The sequence below is a fragment of the Protopterus annectens genome, chromosome 14.part0 (assembly GCF_019279795.1).
Source record: "Protopterus annectens isolate FY-2018-M chromosome 14.part0, PAN1.0, whole genome shotgun sequence".
Taxonomy (NCBI): domain Eukaryota; kingdom Metazoa; phylum Chordata; order Ceratodontiformes; family Protopteridae; genus Protopterus; species Protopterus annectens.
The window spans coordinates 804,297,961-804,321,628 of NC_056748.1; the positions used below are offsets into that span (position 1 = coordinate 804,297,961).

Genomic DNA, 23,668 nt, shown 5'->3' on the forward strand with positions numbered 1-23,668 from the left:
ACCAAAACAACATGCAAAAGTAATATACTGAAGTTTGGTCCATTCATCAACCAAAGGACAAAGCAATGAAAGCATACCTGCTTTCATCCCAAATAAATCAAAGATATGAGTACAAAAGCATTTATGGTGTCACAAAACTCATACTCATATACAAATACTACAAGTCCAACTTTACCCATTTAAAATGTGTTGTTTTAAGCTGTACAGCATCATCAACACATGCATAATGCTACTGCAAACACGTATCATTGTATTGCCATTTTATGTCTTTGTTAACAGAGCAAAAATTATTTCTCTGCCATTTTTCTGCATTTATACTACCATAAACTTTCAATCGTGATTAAAAGTCACAAATGGCACCATAAATGACCATGTACCCCGACAACACAATAATCCTGAAACCTAATCAATGTCCATCCTGCATTCTGTGATACACCTTAATACCTGAAGCTACTCAGTAAACTGTATTATAGCAAAGTGACACCAACAGAAAGATCTATTTATAAAGTGAAGTGAAAATAAAACAATAAGTAAAAAGATCATTTACTGATGCAAGACTTAGAAAGGCATGCTTACAAAATTGAGTAGTAATGCATAACCTTCAACTTCATTGTACAAATAAAGATAGCACCATTACTGCATAGAAATGCATACAAGTAAATAAAGAAGTAATTATTAAATAAATTATTTTTATTTACCATGGAAATAAAATGTAAAACTGTTGCTTTAAAAAATGTATGCTAATTATGTAAGATAGTAATTTCTTCCAAAATATTAACTGCACTTACAGAATGACTGAACTCAGTTATTCACAACACCCTAACAAGAGAAGGGGTGGGGTTAAAGTAGCAACTGTATTACAAGCACAGATGTTACCAAGAAATGCATTATTTCCTAATTTGTGTATACATTTCTACTTAGTTCCCTAATATGCTTACATTTATTAAGCAGCAAATCATCAAAGCACATATTGCCACGAAGTATTATGCTGAATCCCTCTGTAATGCTATTTCTTATTTACTGCAAGTTGAACTAGAAGGATATCATAACTTCCATTAAATTGTTACATTTTATATCTATGCACAGCTTGTCTCTTTGGGCGTATTTAAAGTGTGTTGCTTACAGAAACTTCATATTATATTATTTAATACTTCAAGTAAAGTATACAAGGTACAAAGCAGAAACTTCAATGGAAATATACTTAAAGGTTGAAGAAAGTGTTGTATTTAAGCAACTATCCTCTATGTCATCTATATGCAGCAGAACAGATATTATACAACAAGGCTAAGAAGGAAATATGCCTTAAGAGATTAACCAAGGGTGGTCATGAGTATGCAAGCATGATTCTGAAAAAAAAAATACCAAAACAAATGTGCTGAATAATACCTGATTTTTTTCTGTGTTTTGTTTATTTTGTTGTTATAAATTAAGTAATTCATGCAGAAAAATAATAAAAGAAGTAAAGTGCTGTCAGTGCACCAGTGCAGCACAATGCATATCAGCTATAACTTACAAATGTGTTACCATTTCTTGTATCACACCAGCTTATATCTGTAGTATCAGTAGACTGCAAATGTAAAACTCATCACCACTTTAAATCATTAAACTGATTGCTCACAGGTTTAAAGTATAATTTCTTAAAACATATTTTTCCTGAATAAAGACTTAATTAAAAATAATAAATCACTCTTAATAATGATTGTACTGATGTACTACATTATAAGTCCATTTATTGTCTCCATTTTTTCTTTGTCTCTCTACTCTCCCGTCCTCTTTTTCTTATTTTAATTATATTTACTTCATCTTTCTGTTTTTTGTTTGACTTTCTCTTCCATTTATGTTTATTTTTCTGCAAGTCATTAATCCAAGGAGCAGCCCAGCCATTTTCCTCCCAGGTCAAGGAGTGTTCACACTCTGCAAATCCAGGGACATCCCCACATGGTCAGGGAGGTGTCACTAGTCCTGTAGGTACCCTGGCACAGGTAAGTTGGTAACCAGCACAGACTGTGAGATTCAGGATTTCATGGAGGATGAGGTGGAACAGTTAATGGAGAAATATCTTCAGCCAGTCCAAGATGCTCTTCAGTGGGTTCAAGACTCACTGTCCAGTTGATGCTCACCACTCCTCTACCACAGGCCCACATTCCCTCAACATTGGAGTTCTCCATTGCAATACCATTGGGCAGTGGAAATGTTTGAGGTCCTGTGAATGATACATCCTCCTATGACTGACTCCTCTTTACCTCTCCTCCTTCCCTAATCCTATCTCCTACACCATTTAACCTGATTCCTTCCCAAACTACCCTTTTACATAACAAAATATTTGAAAAATTGTGTGTGTGTGTGTGGGGGGTCTTCTCCCACCAAAAATATAGAACCCCTCCTCTCCTACTTGCTCCAACAAAACTCTCTGGATGTGTTCAGTCTGTTATTTCCCTTGTTCAAGCTTTCCTATATTCCCCTTTCCACTCTTTTATTAATTTTATAATATGTTTATCATATACTAATGTTTTGTTGTTACAATTTTCAATAAAAACAACTGAGAGAAAAAAAAACAATTGGGGTGTCCACATAAAGATACTCCAATAGAAAGCATACAATATTGCTTTATATTTTGTAAAACTCAGTAATATTAGCTGCTCACCAGTTACCTTAAGTAGTTACTATGTGCTTGTGCATAGCTGTGTTCATTCATAACACTCAAAACACTTCCAAGTTTACATATTTTTACTAGAATCATTCACATTTACTTAGCATGAATAACCTATGATTAGTGTATATGGCTATAGGAATAGTGACACTCTTTGAAAATAACTGCTATGGAACTGCAAATCTAGGGACATTGAATACCACTCTACTTGTGACAAAGTGACACATTTAAGTAAAAAAAAAATGTGCAATTTTTTTAAATATTTATGCATATAAAATATTCCATCTAATTTATAATAAGCTCACTAATGCTGAATGTGTATTCAGCTGATGCAAATTTGCACTGTAAAATGACTGGTATTAATTTGCGGTTGATTCACACTAAATGGAGGTTGTAGTCTTATAGAATGCAACTCTATACTGAAACTCCTGGTTGCTTAAGTATTTTATCTCTGGCATTACATGTTGCCTTTGCTAAGAAAAACACGTGTCATGAAAAATTAATAACATACTTGTCTTCATACTGCACTACGAATATTAATGAAAATTCACTTGTGTATTTATTTACTAATTTTTTATTAAACAAGAAATATCTTTTTTAAGTTATTACTTATGGCATAGGTTATCATATATTTCTACAAATAAAAACAAACCATATTGACATAATTTTAGTTGCAAACAGTACATCTCTTATAATCTATCCAGTCACTGCCAGTCAAACATTACATAGCTCATTCAAATTCTGTCTTCTTTTAAGCCTCGCTCCTCATCTGCATGCATTGTTCCCATAATTTCAACTTTTTTATGTAATTTGCATCTACCCTTTTCTAAAGATCCCATTTCCAGTTATTTTATGACTGTTACTATATTCACTACTTCTGGTACAGTTGGTTTAGACTTTGATTTCCATTTCTTAGTAATTGCTTTTTTGGCAGCCATCACAGTTAGACTCAGCAAGGCCTTATTATGTCTAGGCAGTTCCGATTCTGTATCATAGCTCAAAAAAAAAGCATTTCCTTAGTCATACTAACTTACTCAAACAGTATTTCTGCTAGAGTAGTCTACATGGAATTTTTAAAGTCTGCCAACTCTTTACACTCCCAGAAATATGTTCCCAAGTATCTCTTTCTTCTCCATCACACCTTTAACATTTGCTATCTACCTGAGTAAAATGTTTTGGAGTCTACTTGGGGTATAAAAATACCTATGTAAACACTTCCAAGCAAATATATTAAATCTTCTAGACTTTATTGCATATTTGGGAGACTTACATATATCCCGCATTGTTCTTTTGTAAATTGCATATCCAGTCTCTCTTCCCAATCCTTTCTAACCTCCTCTGATTGATTATTATAGTTATCATGCAAAATATTCTCTACTAATTATTCCTTTTTTAACAGCAGCTTCTGTTGTAGATTCTACTAAAAACTCTACCAGTCTTGGTCTTTCACTTAGGATCACCCTATTTTTTTCTCTTTGCTTATACTCTAATATCAGTCCTTGATGGGGAAGGCAATCTCTAGCCTGCAGTCCAAATAAATGATTGTCCTCTTCCCTTTCTATTACCTTTCCCTCTCTAATTATTTGGTCCAAATGCCTTGGTTCTTTTGATAGTTTTCTCCAATAAATTACAGCCCTCTCTTGCCTATTTGTCCATTCCCCAACTGCAGTCATCCTTATTGGCAGAATCTCCTTTCTCCATTCCTGTGTTGGCTTAGCTTTTAGAATACTTTCTGCTACTTATTATGTATGGTTATTAATATTCACTTTAAGGATCTGCATCCAAAATCCCAGTCTGTCCTTGTTTCTTCTGCTTTTCCCATTTCATCATCACCCCTTTCTACTTTGAATTATAGGTTTCTGCTTGTGTTATTTATAGGAGCCTTAACTGTGTAGCTCTGAAATACCCCTTCAAATTGAGCAATCCCAGACCACCTTGTTGTATTGGAAGAATCAGCTTATCCCATGTGAGTCTTACTGTCTTCCCCTCCCAGATAAAATCCTTCGGCTGTTTATCAACTTCTATCTACAACCTCTCCTCTAGTTGATACAAATATGCCTGACCTGTGTATAAAACTAAAGTGACTAAAACATTTTAACTGCTTGTATCATGGTATCCATATCCATAAAACAGAGCTTCTAATTTCTCAGTTTTTGTATTATCTTTTATTTAGTCTCTTCCCACATATCCTTAGCTGCCACGCCAGAATCCTTTGTAATCTATACTCTTAAGTACTTCATTTTATCGTGTCCCGTAAATATGGATATTGCTGAAACCAATTTGTGTGTGAATACATAATTTACAGATATTGCTTTTGTTTTAGCTTCATTAATTTTGTATCCTGAAAGGATATGAAACAGTCTCAAAATATTCCACAACACTGAAATGTCCTTTTCTGGTTTTATCAGCTAGAAATCATCTGCAAACAGAGCCAGCTTTTCTTCACTACCATACTAATAATATCTTTGAATTTCTGAGTCCTTTATTTTCTTTGCCATTGATTTTAAATATAATGTAAATAACAAAGAGGCAAGAGAAGACTCCTGCCTAGTTCCTCTGCTCAAACAGACATTATGTGAGAGAAACCCACCGACTTTAATTTTCGCCTCCGATCCCTCATATATCCTCCTAATCAACCTTATAATGTTATCATTGAATGCAAATGCTTCTATTGTCCTGCTCATACACTCCTAGCTTACTCTGTGAAATGCTTTCTCTGCATTAAGACCTACCAACAACAGTCATATTTTCTTACATTCTGCTTCCCTCTGAATCAATGTTCTGTTAATGTTGTTAAATGTTTGCCTCCCCTCCACAAAACCACATTGATCGATAAATACAGATTTTGACATCGCCTTTGCCATTCATTTAGCCATTATAGACATAAACACTTTAAAATCATGGTTTATGGTTGAAATGGGCCTGTATGAAGCTGGATCTGATGGGTTTTTACCCTCTTAGGTATTACAGCTACCCCCATTTTCTTCCAGGATGTTGGTGCTTTTCCTCCTCTTAAAATATTGCTAAACAAAACCTTCCAGATCCTTATCAGTTTTACCCTCCTAGCTTCCAGACTTCCACAGGAGTAATGTCTATTCCTGAGGACCTTCCTGTGGATTGGTTTTACATCATCATTTTTATTTCATCTCCTCCTATCCTCAGGGCTGGTGTTAGCATTTTGGGGGCCCCTAGCAAATATCACGTTGGGGCCCCTTAAGCACTTTCAGTCTAATTATCACCCTGTCACTACCACCCTTCCTAAGCAACATTTTAGTTCATGCTAGAAACTTTCAGAAGTAGTACACACAGAATGACATGTAGCTAGAATATTCTTACATTACAACAGGCCTATGTACAACACTGTGTTTGGCCCATTAGTTGCAAGAATGATATATTATAACAACTATATGTACAGGGCTGGACTTAGGTGAAATGGTACCCTAGTCACTGCCTACTGTTTGAGCCCCCCTCACATACACATACATATCATCCAGTGATCCCTCTGTTTCCCACTATTTTGGGCTCATACAATGCATGTTATTTTTTCTTCCTTTTCTCACATTTTTGTCTTACTCTTCAGCTTTTTCAAGAAGCCATAACTTTCCATATGCTCTAATATTGCTCTAATGTTTTTTTTTATTATTCTTACACAACCTTTTCATCTATGGATGGCTTGAATAGAAATTTTCATTACGGAAAGGAATTCGGTGCTGCTTTTCAGCTTTAGCTTTCCTTGCATGCTTTCAACACACCCTTCCTAACCAAGGCAGCACAGTAACAAACATTTAGAAAGTAACTCAGTTAAGCTGATGCCCTCAGAAGCTATAGGGGTATGGATGCTCTGTGATGCATTTTAGAGCATTTTTCCAAACTTTCAGTCAAACAGTGGCCTAAACAAAAACCATGAATAACAAAAGAATATCATTTTTCTTTTTTTTTTTAAAGGAAGACCTAAGTTGTGTCCAAGTCTTAATGTTCAAAGCTGACAAAATAGTTGCTCACAATAGCTAACAAGACAATTGTTGTGAGGATACACAAGTCCTACCTGGGAATATTTCCTACTTCCCTACACACCCTCTCCCCCCAAAAAATAAAAAACTCATTGTCTGTGCATCCCTCTGATGTTAGATTGGGATGAAAGTACTTACCACAATCGTGTATTTCAAGTGATTGCTGACATACATATCACCCCTAACCCCAAAAGGCAGCTACCTGTATAAGTGCCTAATGTGTGATTGTAATGAAAATAAAAAAAAAAATAATGATTACAGTAATGTAGTCTATTTTGTTGCTGCTAGTCAGTACAGTGCCTCTACAGAAGCTATAGTAACCTTCTTTGTACACCTCTGAGGTCAAGTAAAAGAAACAATGACCATGAGGTACCTAGCTCAAACACAAACTACAATGACCTCCTGTGCACACCTCTAAGGTTTGACTGTCATAAAAATTCAAGAAGTAACAACCACAAAATCTCCACCCCCCTCACACACACACACATACCCTACAGCACCTTTCTGTACTCATACATCTTAGCAGGGCTGGTTTTAGAATGGGTGTGGGTGAGAGGAGAGGCCATTACCAGCTTTACCTTAACAGTGTCATACCAATGCCCTGTTCAGGTTAAAGAGAACAATCAGAAATTTTATAATTTTTTTCTCCTCATTTTCCCCAGCCATCAGCAGCTTTTCTGGGGCCCCACTTAGTCAAGGATGATTAATGGAGCCTCACTGTATTCATTTATACATTTAGAGAAGGATTACCACACTTCTAGAAGATCTGTCAAAATATTTTGTGATATATTTTATGCCTTACTTGGAAATATTAGTCGTTAGCTACATTTTAACTAATACCTGAAAGAATAATGTATGTGTCCCGGCATTATTGGGTGTGTGCACAGATAAAAATCTATGTTATTTTTCACACACACCCAAAAGGATAAGCCATAGCAATACTACTTTTACACTAATTTCAGCAAATAGCAATACATTGTGCAACATGGGTACTGCCACACCAGATCACTGCTCATATTCATTATCAGCTTATTCTAACAGGGTCATATCACAGTCTTGTTCAGGTTAAAGAGTGTAATCAAGAAATTAGCACACTTTTTTTTCATTTTTCTTCCACCAACAGCAGCTTTTGTGGGGACTCCCACACAATCAAGGATGATTATAAGACATCATTGTAGTCACTGATATTGCAGGTACCTAAAGCTGGCTATGTTGTTAGTTTTAGTGGATAGAATGTTCTACAGAAGGGTTTAAATAAGCCAGGGGCACTATGTCTGTGGTAAAATATTTAATGGAATTGTGATGCCTGTTACTTGATAAAATATGGTTACTCTAACCAGAGATATTTTTACATTTTAAATAAAATGAAAATAAAAGTTATTATTACCCACCTGGTTTATTAAGTATACAAGACTGCTGTACTAGCGTTTATTGGTTACATTAACATGTTACAAAATATGAAGATAAGATAACTTACTGTGGTTGGGGGCCCTCCAGGAGCAGGCTAAAGCCGTCTATGCCTATCTTAGTACTAACTGAGCCTCATCTACCTCTAACCTTGGCATATTTAATTCTTCCGTAAACATTTTCATTTCTACCTTTTCTTGATTTCCATATGTCTCCGCTTTATACAGAGTTCCATAAAATTTTTAAAATATTTCTAGTACCTCTACAGGATCTCTTTATCTTCACTGTTATACGCTCCCTAAGCTTGGCAACATCCCTTTCTACTTTCTGTTGCCTGAGTCGTTGTGCTAAAAGTTTTTGTATTCTGAGGTTATTACCAAAAAAAAATGTTGCTTAACAGCACTCTTTCTAAATTTCATGCATATTATCAAGTTAATCTTATTTTCTATTTAACATTCTGCAATTGTTGATTTTCTTGTTCTGCGAGATTCCCCCTATTCTGCAATACTTTAACCTTTGACAGTATCTCTAAATAATTCTTACTTCTTAACCATATCTCTTTTCTTTTATTCCCACCCTATTTTTAAACTCTGGTTTAATTTTATGCCACTCTCTTGCTATATTTTAAGAAGATATGTTTATCTAATAACTTCTGAATACCTTCTACTACCCATTCCTTAAATTCCTGTCTTTTCAACAGATAAGTGGGAAAATGCCAGTGTCTCATTTTTATTTCATTACCCTGCATTTTTATTTCATGATCTGAAATAGTTATGGATGTGTATCAAAACATTCAATTAAATGCACATGATCCTGCGGAATTTATATTCTGTCTAGTCTAGACCAGTTTTTGTATCTTGGGGCATAACATGTAAATTCATTCCAAATTCCTACTACTGAATTCACATCTTCCATGCCAAATATTTTCTACAAAAATCTACCCTCCTTTGTTATATTTTCCCTTCTGGGGCCCCCAGATATAGCTTCACTGCTGCAAAGCAAATTCCATTCCCCACCTATAAGTAATATTCCCCGCTGAAAGCTGATTTCTCCCAGAAGCAGTTTTAGATGGAATATAAATACATGCCAGTATAATCCTCCTTTGGCAGTAGTCCCTTAGTACTACAAATCTACCTTTATTATATTTTTTATCCTCTTCTACTACTAGCGGAACTCATCTTGCAATTAATATAATTACTCCTCTTTTCCTTGGTCTCAGGTATTCCACTGAATAACCATCCTGAAAAGATTTCTTGATCAAACTCAAATGTTCAGTTCTTTCCAAACATGTCTCCTGTAGCATAGCTATTCACACTCTACATTTTTAATACAGTTCACCACTCTTTCTTTTTTGTATACATCTGTGAGACCATTTACATTTAAAGATAATATAGAAAGAGTCATTATGTTAAAAATCTATTATCCCCACATTTTATGTGTAACAGCTTTTTTTTGTTAAGTGCCTAATTCCAGCTTTTGTGTTACATATGTCTTTATAGCAGGATTTTTTTCTTTGCTTTGTTAACTGCATTTATTACTTATTATCTTTGCCAATGCTGCCCGGGTTGTGGCTGAAAAGGGTTCTGGGACCAGTTCACTTTCCTGGTTAATAAAATATAAATAAATAAATAAATAATTAAGGAACTCTGTGTAAAGCGGAGACATATGAAAATCAAGAAAAGGTACAAATGGAAATGTTTATGGAAGAATTAAATATGCCAAGGTTAGAGGTAAATGAGGCTCAGTAAGTAATAGGATAGGTATAGATGGCTTTAGCCTGCTCCTGGAGGGCCCCCAACCACAGTGTTATGCTAAGGGAAAAAAAAATTGCCTGAATCTCCTTGTGCTCTGACTGTGCTTCTCAAATATTTTTGGAAATATAGAATATATTTTAGTGCATTTATTAAAACTGTATTTGCCTTAATATTACTTCAACTCATGTGCAGTGGTGGTGCTGTGGTAGCGTTGTTGCCACACAGTAAGATGCTGTCCGGTTTGATTCTCAGCTAGAGCGTCTTCTGTGTGGAGACATGCGTGAATGGACGTACCTTCGTTGAAGTTTGTGCATCAGGGCTGGTAACTCGGCACGTAAAAATCAACTACCAATCATTAGCCGACCGGAGTTCCGCTGTGGCGACCCCTAACCGGGAAAAGCCGAAAGACACAAAATTACTTCAACTCAGGTGCTCTGAGTTATACTGCATCTGAATTATTTGTGTGTTTTAGCTGCTTTTCTGTATATATATATATATATATATATATATATATATATATATATATATATATAGACTTCTCTGTATATGTAGACTAGCTACTTATTCTACTGTATTACTGCCTTTTAAATCGTTTTTCAGTTGTGCACTTGCCTTGCTTCATTTAAAAAGTTTTAAATTGCTAATTTTGTAGAGTTTTAATTGCATTTACTGTTTAGGACTACACACTCAAGTGTGTTAGCCTTTTCTGTGTTTATTTACTGTATTATTGCATTGTTTAGCCTGTTTTAACCACAAAAAAAATACTATCTTGTTTGCTTGTTTCCCACCTTTCCTAGCCAGTATAGTCCAGATCCCAGGCTTTGCTTGTCTCAGGACTTTATCTTCTGTGTTCAGAGCTATCCAGACCTTGCTGTGGTAGAGGGAAGTCCTACTGCTTACCAGTGGGAGTGGTGAGCACTGTACTGCCTAACACTAGAGGAGTGGTTTCCAGTTTTGAAAGTGTAATTTTATTAGCCTTTTTGGGATGATTTCTATCCCTTTCAACTTTCTGGCTTAAAAACACTTGTGTTTGTGCATTTTTCACATTGTGCAGCACCGCAGGGCTACGGCTAAACTATTCCAGGTGCCAGAAAGTCTGTTCTTCAAATTTTCCCTTAGAACTAGCTGGTTTCTCAGTAGTAGCACTAAAATCTGAACCCCTGTGATTAGCACTTGCTCTAGAACCTGCTGGAAAGCAGTAGGAAGCCTGAAACTGATACAAACACTCAACTCTCCTTGTCAGTAAGGAGAAATTAATTGTAGGCACTAAGCCTATAATTGCAAAGTACCTTGCAAAGGTAAGGGAAAACAGCTCTTGTACTTTACAAAAATAGCACCTAAACAGGCATGTCCAAGGGTCAGCTTCCAGTGATTTCTCCTGTCCACCTGGTGAATCTGGCATACTGGGGCAATGCAGCAACTGCCTCGTGTACACAGACAACCCTCTCCTCCTACCACCCAACATTACAACCTGCAAGAGATGCACTTACATAGCCAAACTGGAAGCAAAGCTCTCCAGCCAAGATTGTGCTAGACAGTCAAGAGAAGGTTAACACCTGCACTACACCTCAAGCAACACAGAGCCCTTCAAAACACACACATAGCAACACTAAACCCACATATGCGGAGGCCCTTAACATTAACCTTCCCAAGCAACAAGGACACCCAAAGCAGAAACGCAAACAAACACCAGTCACAACCAAAGTGACACATAGCTAACAACACCAGTGTGCCACCCAGCAACAGCCCCTAAGGCAAGACAATGTACTCAACACTTTAGTCATAGGTGACTCTATAGTCAGGCACACTGATGTCTCACTCACCTGGCTGAACAAGGAGACAAGCTGTATGTCGGGTGCCAGGATCCACCACATAACGCATGCACTCAAGTCACTCCACAACAAGTACAAATAAGACTCTGTCATTGTCCATGTTGGCGTGAATCACTTGAGATGTACCTCCCTGGACTACATGAAAAGAGATATGGAAGAGCTCTCGGATCATGTGGCCCAGGCAGGTATGACCATAGCTCTGAGTAGCATCCTGCCTTCGCCCAGAATGATACCACAGTATAAGGACAAAATGATTGACTTCAACAATTGGCTAAGCTTCTGGTGCCATTCAAAGGGGATCCAGTATCTGTCTGCTTGGGAAGACATGATCGACAAACCACAATGCTTTGCCATCTCTGGCAAACCACAATGCTTTGCCAGAGATGGTCTGCACCTGTCACCCCTGGGATTCAGGTTACTGGCTAAAGCTCTTGCCACCCCCTATAGTGCCTTTTTTAGGCAAGGTTGAAAGGACAAAACCACCACTGTAACCGATACAAGCATGCAAAATCTGAAGGTAATGCTACTCAATCCTAGAAGTCTAAACCTCAAAATGCACTCTCTCGAGGTACTCCTAAAAATGGAAAACATTGATATCTGTGCAGTAACCGAGACCTGGTTCAAGACTCCAGAGAGCACCCCTGTAATACCAGGCTACAACTCTTACCACACTTTTCGGCCACCAAACCAAGACCGAAACACTAAAGGTGGAGGAGTGTCCATATTCACCAAGGATATCCACACCTCCAGGCTAGTTGCCTAACACAATGCATCTGAAATTCTCCAGGTGCAACTACCACTAGGTAAGACTGTAATCCAAATTGTAGCTTGCTACAGATTCCCCACTATGCCCCAAGATTCTCACTACACCTTTCTAAACATACTGGAAAATATTAAGATACAGCCAAACACCCTAATACTGGGTGATTTAAACTACCCTGCCATTAACTGGGAAAACTACTAGGGTACCAACACCTTTTCCCAGTGGTTCTTGGAATTAATAAATTCCAATGCCCTGGATCAACTAATCCATTGTCCCACCAGGGGGTCCAATATCCTAGATGTGGTCATTACCAACATGGGAGATAGATGCTCCACAACAGTGGTCACTCCCTCATTGGTCAGGTCTGACCATAAGCAAATCATCCTTGACATCTACATCCCACCCCCAGTAAGGAAACCTCCATAAAAAACTTCTCCAAAGCCAACTTCATACTACTCAAGTCAGAAGTGACAAACTTCATGGCGCCCATGTAGATGGGGTCTGAAAGTTCGACTGCTGAATCCTACACTAAGGCACTGTACGAGCACATCTGCTCGTGCGTGAATTGTGCCATCCCAAATAGAACCAAGATGCTCTCCTCCAAAAAAAGGAAGCCAATCTGGTGGTCTCCTGTCATAAACAAACTATACAACAGAAGGAAGAAACCGTTGCAGAAAAGAGGAAAATCTCAGGATGCAAAAAACTCCCTTACCAGCCTCGGTAAGAAGTTGAGATCCCTCATAAAATCCTCAAAAGCTAGTTACAAAAATAAAATTGCCACAGATTCCAAAGACAACCACAAGGCATTCTATAGTTATGTCAAGAATCTAAATGGCAATGCTCAGATCTGCTCTGAGCTACAACAGAATGGCATTAAATATACTGATCCCAAGGATATTACCAATATCCTGGCAGATCGATTTAGTGCCAACTTCTCCCCTTCTCACCCCCTAAAGGGCCCATCTCAATACCAAAAGATTGCCAAATTCCATTAATCATGGCCACACAGGTAGAAACCGCACTCTCTAAAGCTAAGAATACAGCATCCATGGGACCAGATGACATCCCGGGCTGTGTACTACATGAACTAAAAAATGAACTGGCACCTCAAGTGTCATGTTTAATCATAGCCTCACCTCAGGCTTCGTGCCCACTGAGTGGCGCACAGCTACAGTTATCCCACTCCACAAGGGGGGATCCACCTTGGATCCCAGGAACTACCGTTCCATCAGTCTGATGAGCCTGATCTGCAAGGGCATGGAACTCATTATCATGGAACTTATAAACAAAGACACTGGCAACCTTCAAACTCTGGACCTGACCCAGTTTGGGTTCGTGAAAGGCCGATCTTGTCTTCTGAACCTGACTGACTTCTTCGAATCAGTCTCCAGAGCTGTGGACGAGGGTAAGGCAGTCCACACAGCCTATCTGGACCTTGCCAAGGCTTTCGACATCATCCCCCACTCTGGAATCATAGATAAACTTACTAAGCTGGGCATAAATCCCTACGTCACTCGATGGGTTGCCAACTGGCTTACTGACAGAACCCAAACTGTAAAAGTAGCCGACTCCAAATCCAGCTCCAGACAAGTGGAGTACCTCAGGGTTCAGTCCTGGGACCGCGCTTGTTTGGCATCTACTTCTCTGACGTACAGGCCAACACTAAGGGACTCTGGCTAACAAAGTTTGCAGATGACTGCAAACTGGAAGCCATTATTGAATCCCCAAATGATGTGGATATTCTACAAAACGGCCTTACAGAAACAGATGCTTGGTGCCAGAGCCATGGGCTCAAGCTTAATGCCAAGAAATGTATAGTTATCCCCTTTGGGGAAAAACATGTACCCATGAATTACCACATAGGTGGCAGTACACTAAACACCGAAAAATCCATTATAGAGTACAATGCCCCTTTTGGAATGTACCTCACAAGACATCTGCAGCAGCTGGAAAGGCCACAGAAGTACCTCACAAAGAGGATTATTGGCCTCAAACAAATCCCCTACACTGACCGCCTCAAAAAACTCCAGCTTTACTCCGTAGCATATCGCCTACTCCGAGGTGATCTCTGCCTAACATAAAAAGCTATGTCAAACTCAGAGCTGTTGGACATGCTAGACCTAAAGAAATCCCAATCCCTCCAAGCTACACGCTCTAGGGACCTAAACCTTGTCACCACAATAAACAGGACACGCTGGAGGGATAGATTCCTGTCCCAGAGACTTCCTATACTCTGGAACAAGCTACCCATCTATGTCAAGCAAAGTTCTTCATTAGCACTCTTCAAGAAAAATCTTGATGAGTGGATGGGAAATAGGAAATACACCCCGGGGATCACTTCTGTGTCTCTGCTGGACAGTGGCACAGGAACATAACTTTCTTGGGTGGCGTAAGCTATGGTACCTTGCTGGCTAGGCTTACGTAGGCCCTTGGGCCGATACCCTAGTACCTACCTATAATTTTGATGAGAGACTTAGGGACACAGGTGGACAGCGGTCTCACCTTCGATAACCACATTGCCACGACAGTCAGTAAATCCTTCTATGTGGCACACCTTGTCACCAAGGGCTTTTCATCCAGAAAAAAAGGAGGTCATTGTCACTCTGTACTCATCCCTCATTCGACCCATTATAGAGTACAACGCCCCATTTGGTATGTACCTCACAAGACATCTGCAACAGCTGGAAAGGCCACAGAAATACCTCACTAAAAGAATCACAGGCCTAAAGCAGATGCCATATACTGACCATCTAAAAAAACTCCAGCTATACTCTGTGGCATATCATGGAGGCGATCTCTGCTTAACATACAAGGCCATGTCAAACCCTAAGCTGTTGGACATGCTCCACTTAAAGAAATCCCATTCACTCAGCGCCACGCACTCCAGGGATCTAAACCTTGTCATCACAATGAACAAAACATGCTGGAGGGATAGGTTCCTGACCCAATGTCTCACCATACTCTGGAATAGACTGCCCATACATGTCAAGCTTAGCACCTCCTTAGCGCTCTTCAAAGGGAACCTTGATGATTGGATGGGAGATAGGAAATTCACCCCAGGGATCATGTCAGTCGCCCTGCTAGACAGGGGTCCAGGGAAGTAAATATCGTGGGAAGAAATATTGTTATGGCTAGGCTTGTATAGGCCCTAGGGCCGATAGCCTAGTACCAACCTGTGAACCTATGAACTAGTAAAGTACCTTTTAATTCTGCATCATTTATCAGAGAGAAAAAAATCCCACTGAAGGCACTGGGAAGTAGCAGCCAGGCTTATTTTGGAATCCTTTCCAGCACTAGTTAATAATAATCATCAACTGCAGTGAGTTTTCATGCTTCAGGATAAGAACGTGGGGAAGGTTTGTCAATTCTTTTAGAGCTATAAAAGAATCTCTTTGCAGAAGCCTGCTATTTACCTACTTTCTTTTGCTGGAAGTGACTAACAGATACAGCATAGAATAAGCACTGACAGACACATATGTAAGGCTCACTCAAGGACACATAGAAACAACTCTGCTCCAGAAGGTGTGTTAAATTATAGTGCTTCACACTCCTGCCATTCTATCTTATGGCATGAGAAAATAACACTTCTTTATGCCTAGCACAATTCATATAAAGAAGACTTGAAATGTATTATGGAAAGAAGGATTGAAAGCAAGAAAACAAGATCAGTTATTAAGGCAGCCCCTATCATCCTCCATTCTGTAGGAAACACATTAAAATTGTGAAAGGGCACGTGGAGTGAGCTGAAGAATTACAATAGCACAGAAAACAAAGATACAATTAAACATTTGTTTTTGAGTTCTAAGGTGGAGCTTGCTTTAAGCACCAATGCGTACATACTTGGGCACATTCAGTCATACATAATAAAAACACTGGAAACTTCGTTTTACACAAGATACAAGATGTAAATTCTAACTTCAACAGAATATACAACGTTTCTTATGCCTGAACATGTTGTTATAAACAAGACTACTCTGGCACATAAAATTAATCCTTATAGTTAACAATGTTTTTATTACCAATGCATGGATCTTTACATTAAAACCAATGTTAATGAACAGTTTACAAGAGACAATTAACTCACTGCTTTATGACCAATCTACATACCCATCAGTCCCAAAAATATCAAAAGTTCTCATTTAACACACGATTACAAATATAAGTCTGATAAAAAATGCATTTTAGACAAATTAAATCGTGCAAAAAAATCTACTTTCATTGAGGAGAGTTTTAGAACCAAACCATTGAGGTAGTAAATGAAATTTAAATCAACATTGTTACCTCTACAAATTAATTTTTAAAACATAACAGTACATTGCTTTTTAAAATACAAATATATACTTCGTAACTATTAAATATAACTACAATTAGATATTAATACAGATGAATAACTAGACTTGAAGATATCGTGCAGCAAATGGCCGACTGCACGTGAAAATATCTCGCAGAAAATGGCCGACCACTTCCCTTTCCCGCTAGACAACCCATAGCTTAGTCCTTCTCAACTCCTCCTTTTCCCCGCCTCGTGACGTCAGTTCTGACATCGGCGAGGACCGTTCAGCCATGGGAATGTAGCCACGACCATAAAACATATAGTGTGGTCGAAGAAAGAGTCATCTGCTGGGCCTCGCATTATGTTCCTGGGGAAGCTGGTTTCTTATCGAGAACGTAAGAGTTTGTGAGCAACTGTGGAGTACAGAGATGGTTGAAAGCGCTTCGTTAACTCTGTAAAACGCAAGATGGCCGGTTATGGAATTATAGCAGAGGGTGGACACTGCCCCTTTAAGGAAGGGAAGCTATTGGGGGAGGGGGGCAAATGTTTCTTTGATCTAACAAGGGGGCAGGAAGGATCTTATTCAAGTCTTTGATGTTGCCGTCCCGTTTCTCCTACGAAAATGGCTTTGGTATTATACATTCATTGTGCTTACTTATTTGAAAGAACTGGGATAGGAAAACCGAGTTTTATTTATTTTTGTTGGATCGCGAAATGTACCTTTCAGCAGCTGTGAATTGATAAAAAATTATTGCCACTGTTCACGCGTTTGCCCCTGGAAAGGGAGGGGGTTGCAAGTGGTTTCTTTCTTGTTGCAGTTTGTTGTATCCTTTTTGGATTTATGCCTATATATGTATGTGTGTGTATATATATATATATATATATATATATATATATATATATATACACACACACACATACTAGTAGCAAAAATGTATACGTGCTCGGTGGATACATTGTAACGCTTAGCACAACAGTGCTGCTTTGTGTTTGGCGATATCCTGTGCTTTCCAAGGCTGCGTAACCCCAGACAGGGAACGAGCGGGGGTGGTGTACGGAAAAAAAAAAGACCCGACTGCTTGCCACTTACATTTTGTTTTGCTATAGTGCGTTTAATATGGTTGTTGTATACCGGGGTAAGAAATGATGTATTGAAATGTATATGGTTGAAATTGAAATGTAGAACTACATGAATTACTTTTTTTATTGAAAGGTGAAGAAAACAAAATGGCTGAACCAACTAAACTGGTGATCGAGTGTGTGTGGGATTTGTTTTCGTTTGTGAGAAAAGCCAGCAGACAGAGGAAGGAATTGGGGAAACAGCTGTAATGATCGTTTGAAGTGCCCCCCCCCCCCCTCAATGAGCTGAATGCTCTTAGAGACGCCCTGCCTTATTCCTAAGGGTGTTGCCCAGTTCTGCAGTTCTCTTTTTCTCTTGTCAAAATGCAGATTAATTTTGTGTGTATGGGGGAAGGGTGAAATGTCTTTATTTGTAGTGTTTTCGTGTTTTATACTGTTGTATTTTCAGGTTAGCAAAGGTCATGATGTTTGTAAGCTGTCTTTGTGTCTTTTTTTTTTTTTTTGTATGATTTCTCTTCAAAGAAAAAGCTTATAGTGAAACCTCTTCATTGGAATCTGAAAACTAGTTTCTAATGTGCATGGGTGTTGACTTTATTAAAGGACAATAATTGCCCCAAACATACAGACGCAGTTATTATAATTAGCTGTATGATGAGGTTTTTAGCAGGAGTTCCCCCCCCCCCCCCACAGTGGACTGTGATCTGTGTATGCTTGTTTCTTCAGACAACGTCCTGAAAGACTCAACTTTCCAGGTGCCTCAAGGAATGTATTTACTTACTTTTTTGTTTTGTTTTCTAGCATTTTGAATACTGCAGCAGACTTAACTACTTCCATGTGGCAGGACTGCCTTCCAGAATACCATCTTGCCTTCTGCTTTCATCATTTATTTCAACAGTAGAAAGGGATTGAATTGTGTGGTTGTCACACACGAACATTTTATTAGCCAGGAATTACTGCAAACCAATTAAATAGCCGTTTTATCACAAACTTTGGGGTGATGGGGAACGGACTCATCATGGCTGATGTTATTCCTTAAGGGCTTCATAGTCTGGATGGATTTTGATCAGACTCTGCAGCTTTTTAATTTGTGGAAGACATTTTAACTTGAAAAGGGGAAATTAAATGAAAGTGCTTATCTTAAGGTCTATGGTCTAGCATATGTTTACACATTTTAATCCACGTATCGGAGAAACATTTTAAAATTGTACTCGCATTGTGTGGATGGCATTCTAAATGATCACAAACTTGGGTAACTGTACTGGATTCCCAGAATTGGAACTATAGTATAAACCACAATTGGGAACTTGAGAAAATTAGCTTTTTAACTAAATTGAGACTTAATGAAATGGCTGAAAACTGGAAGAATTGCTTTGAAGAGGAGCTGATTTGCCCTATTTGTTTGCATGTCTTTATTGAGCCTGTTCAGTTACCATGTAAGCACAATTTCTGCAGGGGTTGTATAGGGGAGGCCTGGGCCAAAGAGTCAGGATTAGTCCGCTGTCCAGAATGCAACCAGGCTTACAATCAGAAGCCCAATCTGGAGAAGAACCTAAAATTGACAAACATTGTGGACAAGTTCAATTCTTTGAACATTGAAAAGCCCCCTTCTATTTTGCATTGTGTGTTCTGCCGGCGGGGACCTCCACTTCCTGCTCAGAAAATGTGCCTCCGGTGCGAGGCACCCTGCTGCCAGTCACATGTGCAGACACACTTGCAGCAGCCTTCTACAACTCGGGGACATTTACTAGTAGAGACTGAGGATGTGAGGGCTTGGAGCTGCCCACAGCACAATGCATACAGACTTTACCACTGTGAAGCAGAACAAGTAGCTGTTTGCCAGTTTTGCTGCTACTACAATGGATCCCACCAGGGCCACTCTGTTGTGGATGTTGAAGTTCGTAGAAATGAAATAAGGGTAAGTGTATATGTAAGAAACCTTGATAACTTTGTGTGTGTATTTCTAGCTATGCTTTATAAATGTTGTGTTAATAGCTGAAAAATAATGATGAATGCTCTGCGTGTTTATATTGAAGCCACTTGTCTCGGTAAGCTAGAATTCTAGATTGGGCAGGGTCTTAGATTCTTGTATATGCTGACTGTTTGCTTTTTCTGAGGTGTACCTTGAATCTCATCCTCAAGTGTTACTTGGTTCTGTTCGTGTTTCAGAGTATTTTTTTTATTTTTTTTCTCAGTTGCTGCAGTGGATGAATTTTTTAGATACTTGACTAGTTTCAGCTGAGTGGCTTAAATTTGGAGTCTTCCTGACTGGAATGCTAGCCTTTGTGGAGAACCGCTAAGAATAACTACGAGCACTGGTTGTGAGTGACTTGGTGCATACGTTTTCATACTACTTGTGTGGTTGTAGAATACAAATGTCAGTCATAATCAGCTATAATAGTACAGAGTGCAACTTCTGGTATACTGTATGTTTTTTGTATATTTTTTTGCAATCTCTGCATGCAGAACTCTTCTCCCCGGGCCTCCACTGAAAATGTCAGTTTGGCTTTCCCGGTAAACAAATGTAAAATAGATAAATACTGCTGTGTTTACATGTGCGTTTGAGTGGGGGGTTGTGTATGTGTGATTTGCAGTTGTGTTGGTGGAGCTGTAGGTCATCACTCAAACAATTTTTTAGTTCTCAGCAATTTTGATTAGCACAGGTGCTGATCAGCTGCATTGCAGTCAGTTTCTAACTTTGTTCCCTTTTCTTGTATGCTGTACAGCAGAATTAGAGTATATTTTTGCAGTTCCTTTTAGACTGGACAGTTGGGATGTTTTGAGTTTCAATTTTAAAATTTCTTGTCTCTTGGTTGGTTGTTTTATTTGGCAAACATGACTAATTTTAGGTGTTTTGCAAGCAGCTTTTCACAAAACTGCATTGGAGATCATGTGTTGTTTCTGAAAGTCTTTTGAAACAGTTTTGCAGTTGAAATTTTAATGTTGCTAGTTTTGCTTGATTTTCTTGGATTGAAAGTGCTGTTTTGATTCGTAGTTTTTTTTTTTTTTTTTTTTTTTTTTTACTTTGACTTGCTAGTGTTGCCAGACTGAGAGAGTCTGCTAGTGTTGCCAGACAGAGAGTCTGCGAGTATAAAAGGCCACACAATTTTTTTGGTTGTGTGGGGAGTGTGCATTACTTGTGACAGATGAATGTGTGCCCGCCCTTTAACCTAGTTTTACAAGCCTTATGTTTCATGTGTTGGGAGCAGCACTGTTAGATTATTCATGCATAACATTTAAATTGTTAATTTGTGAAGATCTGTGACGTCATTTATCAAGATTTACATGTAGGACATTTTACCTGAAGTAAGGGCAGCTGAATTGGCTCGACTGGATAGATAAAAATACATTTTCATGTTTGTTGGGGAATATAAAATGTGCTGCTAGCTGGGTGATATTTCCATCTGACGTGTGTAATTATGTACGTCACGTGTGCTCGCAACAATGGAGGAAGGGGAAGATGTAGAACAGGTAGATATTGGGGCAGATGTGTGGGAATGACTGGGGAGATAAGTGGATTATAAAAAGTGTACACACCCCTGTTAAAATGCCAAGTTTTTGTGATTATAAGAGACCACAATAAATAATTTCAAAACTTTTCCCACTTTTAATGTGACCTATAACCCGTACAATTCAATTGGAAAAACAAATGTTAGGGGAAAATTTATAAAAAAAACTAAAGTACAATAAGCTGGTTGCGTAAGTGTGCACACCCTTAAACTAATACTTTGTTGAAGCACCTTTTGATAACAGCATTCATTCTTCTTGGGTAGGAGTCTTACCAGCATGGCACATATTTACTTGGCAATATTTGCCCACTCTTCCTTGCAAAAGATCTCCAGTTGTGTCAGATTGCTAGTGCGTATCTTGTGCACAGCCCTCTTCAGGTCAGGATGATACTACTACCACCACCGTGGTGTTCTTTTGGTGATGCGAAGTGAGTTTGCGCCAAACGTTCCTTTTGGAATTGTGACCAAAAATGTTAACCTTGGTCTCATCAGACTATAACACATTTTCCCCACATGCTTTTGGGAGACTGTATTTTGCAAATTTTAGCCAGGCCTGTTTTTCTGCGTAAGAAAAGGCTTCCGTCTTGCAACCCTACCCCATAGTCCAGATATAGAGAGATTGTTGCATGTAGTACACAACCAGTACTTGCCAGAAATTCCTGCAGCTCCTTCAGTTTTGTTGTAGGTCTCTTGGCAGCCTCCCTGACCAGCTTTTGTTTTGTCTTTTCATCAATTTTGGAGGAACATCCAGTTCTTTGCAACGTCATTGTTGTCCATATTTTCTCCACTTTTTAATGACTTGTCTTTACTGTGTTCCATGATGTATCCCATGCTGTGAAGTTTCTTTTTGTACCCTTATGACTGATAACCTTTCAACAATGAGATCCCTTTTCATGCTTTGTAAGCTCTCTGCGAACCATGGCTTTTGCTATAGCAGGCAACTGAGTAAATGTCAGCAAAATCCTAAGACAGTTGAACTTTATTTGAGCCCTAATCAATTATAATAATAATAATAATAAATTATTATTATTATTTGAGGTTAATCTCTCTTTAATTGATGGCAGGTGTGTACCCAAGAAGACTGCTGTAATTACATCAAAAGGTGCTTCGACAAAGTATTAGTTTTAAGGGTGTGCACACTTAACCAGCTTATTGTATATTTTATATTTTTTCCTTAAGTTTTGTTTTTCAATTGAATTGTACAGGTTATAGGCCACATTTATGGTGGGAAAAGTTTTGAAATTGTTTATTGTGGTTTTTTTTATCATCAAAACTTGGCATTTTTAACAGGTGTGTACACTTTTTATATCCACTGTATGTGGTAGGAATGTGGAGTGTCTGGCAAACAAGGCACAACTTTAAGATTGGGTATTCCCAGCGTGCTGAAGGAGTATGCAGCAGTGCACAGTAAACCATGGGTAAGACTGTGGGGTTTCTCTTCAGAACTGCAGTGACTGATATGTGTTTGCTAGCAGGTGTCCCTTCACAGAAAGGTGAGGAGCTAGATGTTCACGTGAATGTTCGGCTTACTGGGGAGGATGGATGGGTGTATTAGAAAAGTCGTTCGTCTTTTTCTATATTCTAGAAATGCTTGTGAGAGTGACTCCTTGGAGTAGGTGATTGATATTGATGATTTTCTGACTGACACCATAACTGTTCTTGATGCTATTAATTACAGCATCACCCCATGAGCAGAAAAGATCCCTGTGGATGTGTGTTATCTGGAATTAATCACAGCATTTGACTCTGTATGATGCAAGGTGTTGCTGTTGGTTGTTGCAGAATTTAAGGCTTGTTTGGATGGTAACCAAAGAAAACTGGTGAAGCAGTGTCTGGTATTTAGAGGCCAGTTCTTCAGGGAAGAGCAGTAGTCCACACTGAAATGCCAATTAATTCTTTGCTAGGTTACATCCTGATAATGTCTGTCTCTGGGTTTGGAGGGTGGAGTTTGCATATTAGTCTCACTTTGAATTGTTGCAGTGCTTACAGGCACCCCCCCCCCCAAAAGTCATTCCTTCCTAGGGCTTTTTTTTTTTTTTGGAGATGTGACCTATGCTATGTGGCGGGTATTAAGTATCAGAGGAGAGCATCTGCATCCCCTTTTTTTGCTGGTTTGGAAAGATTTAATATTTTGATCAATTTTATTCTACTGTATAAGAACCATTGTGTAACACTTGGTTTGCCTTGGCCAGTCTCTCGAGTGGCATTTGACCTCTCGGATGCTGCTCATGGGTGGCAGAAGTTAATATTGATATGTTATCTGTTTTTACCAGGGTAGAAATTGGGTAGAAATTTGATTCCAAAGCAAGTGAAACATCTAGCCTTAGAAAAGACAGCTTTTACAATTGGTTTTCTCTTGTTAATCAAAGTAGAGGTCAACAGTTCATCCTCCT

At 38.6% G+C, this 23,668-nt stretch overlaps 1 protein-coding gene across 1 annotated transcript in view; it reads left to right on the forward strand.

The window, feature by feature from the left end:
* Positions 1–17,090: 17,090 nt before the first annotated feature.
* The window catches only part of TRIM8 (tripartite motif containing 8), a gene marked incomplete in the record, with an annotated part of 261,822 nt that continues 255,244 nt past the window's right edge, over positions 17,091–23,668 (forward strand). The window contains 2 exon segments of the mRNA XM_044056545.1: positions 17,091–17,320; positions 18,568–19,684. Coding sequence (XP_043912480.1) covers positions 19,115–19,684 — 570 coding nt within the window.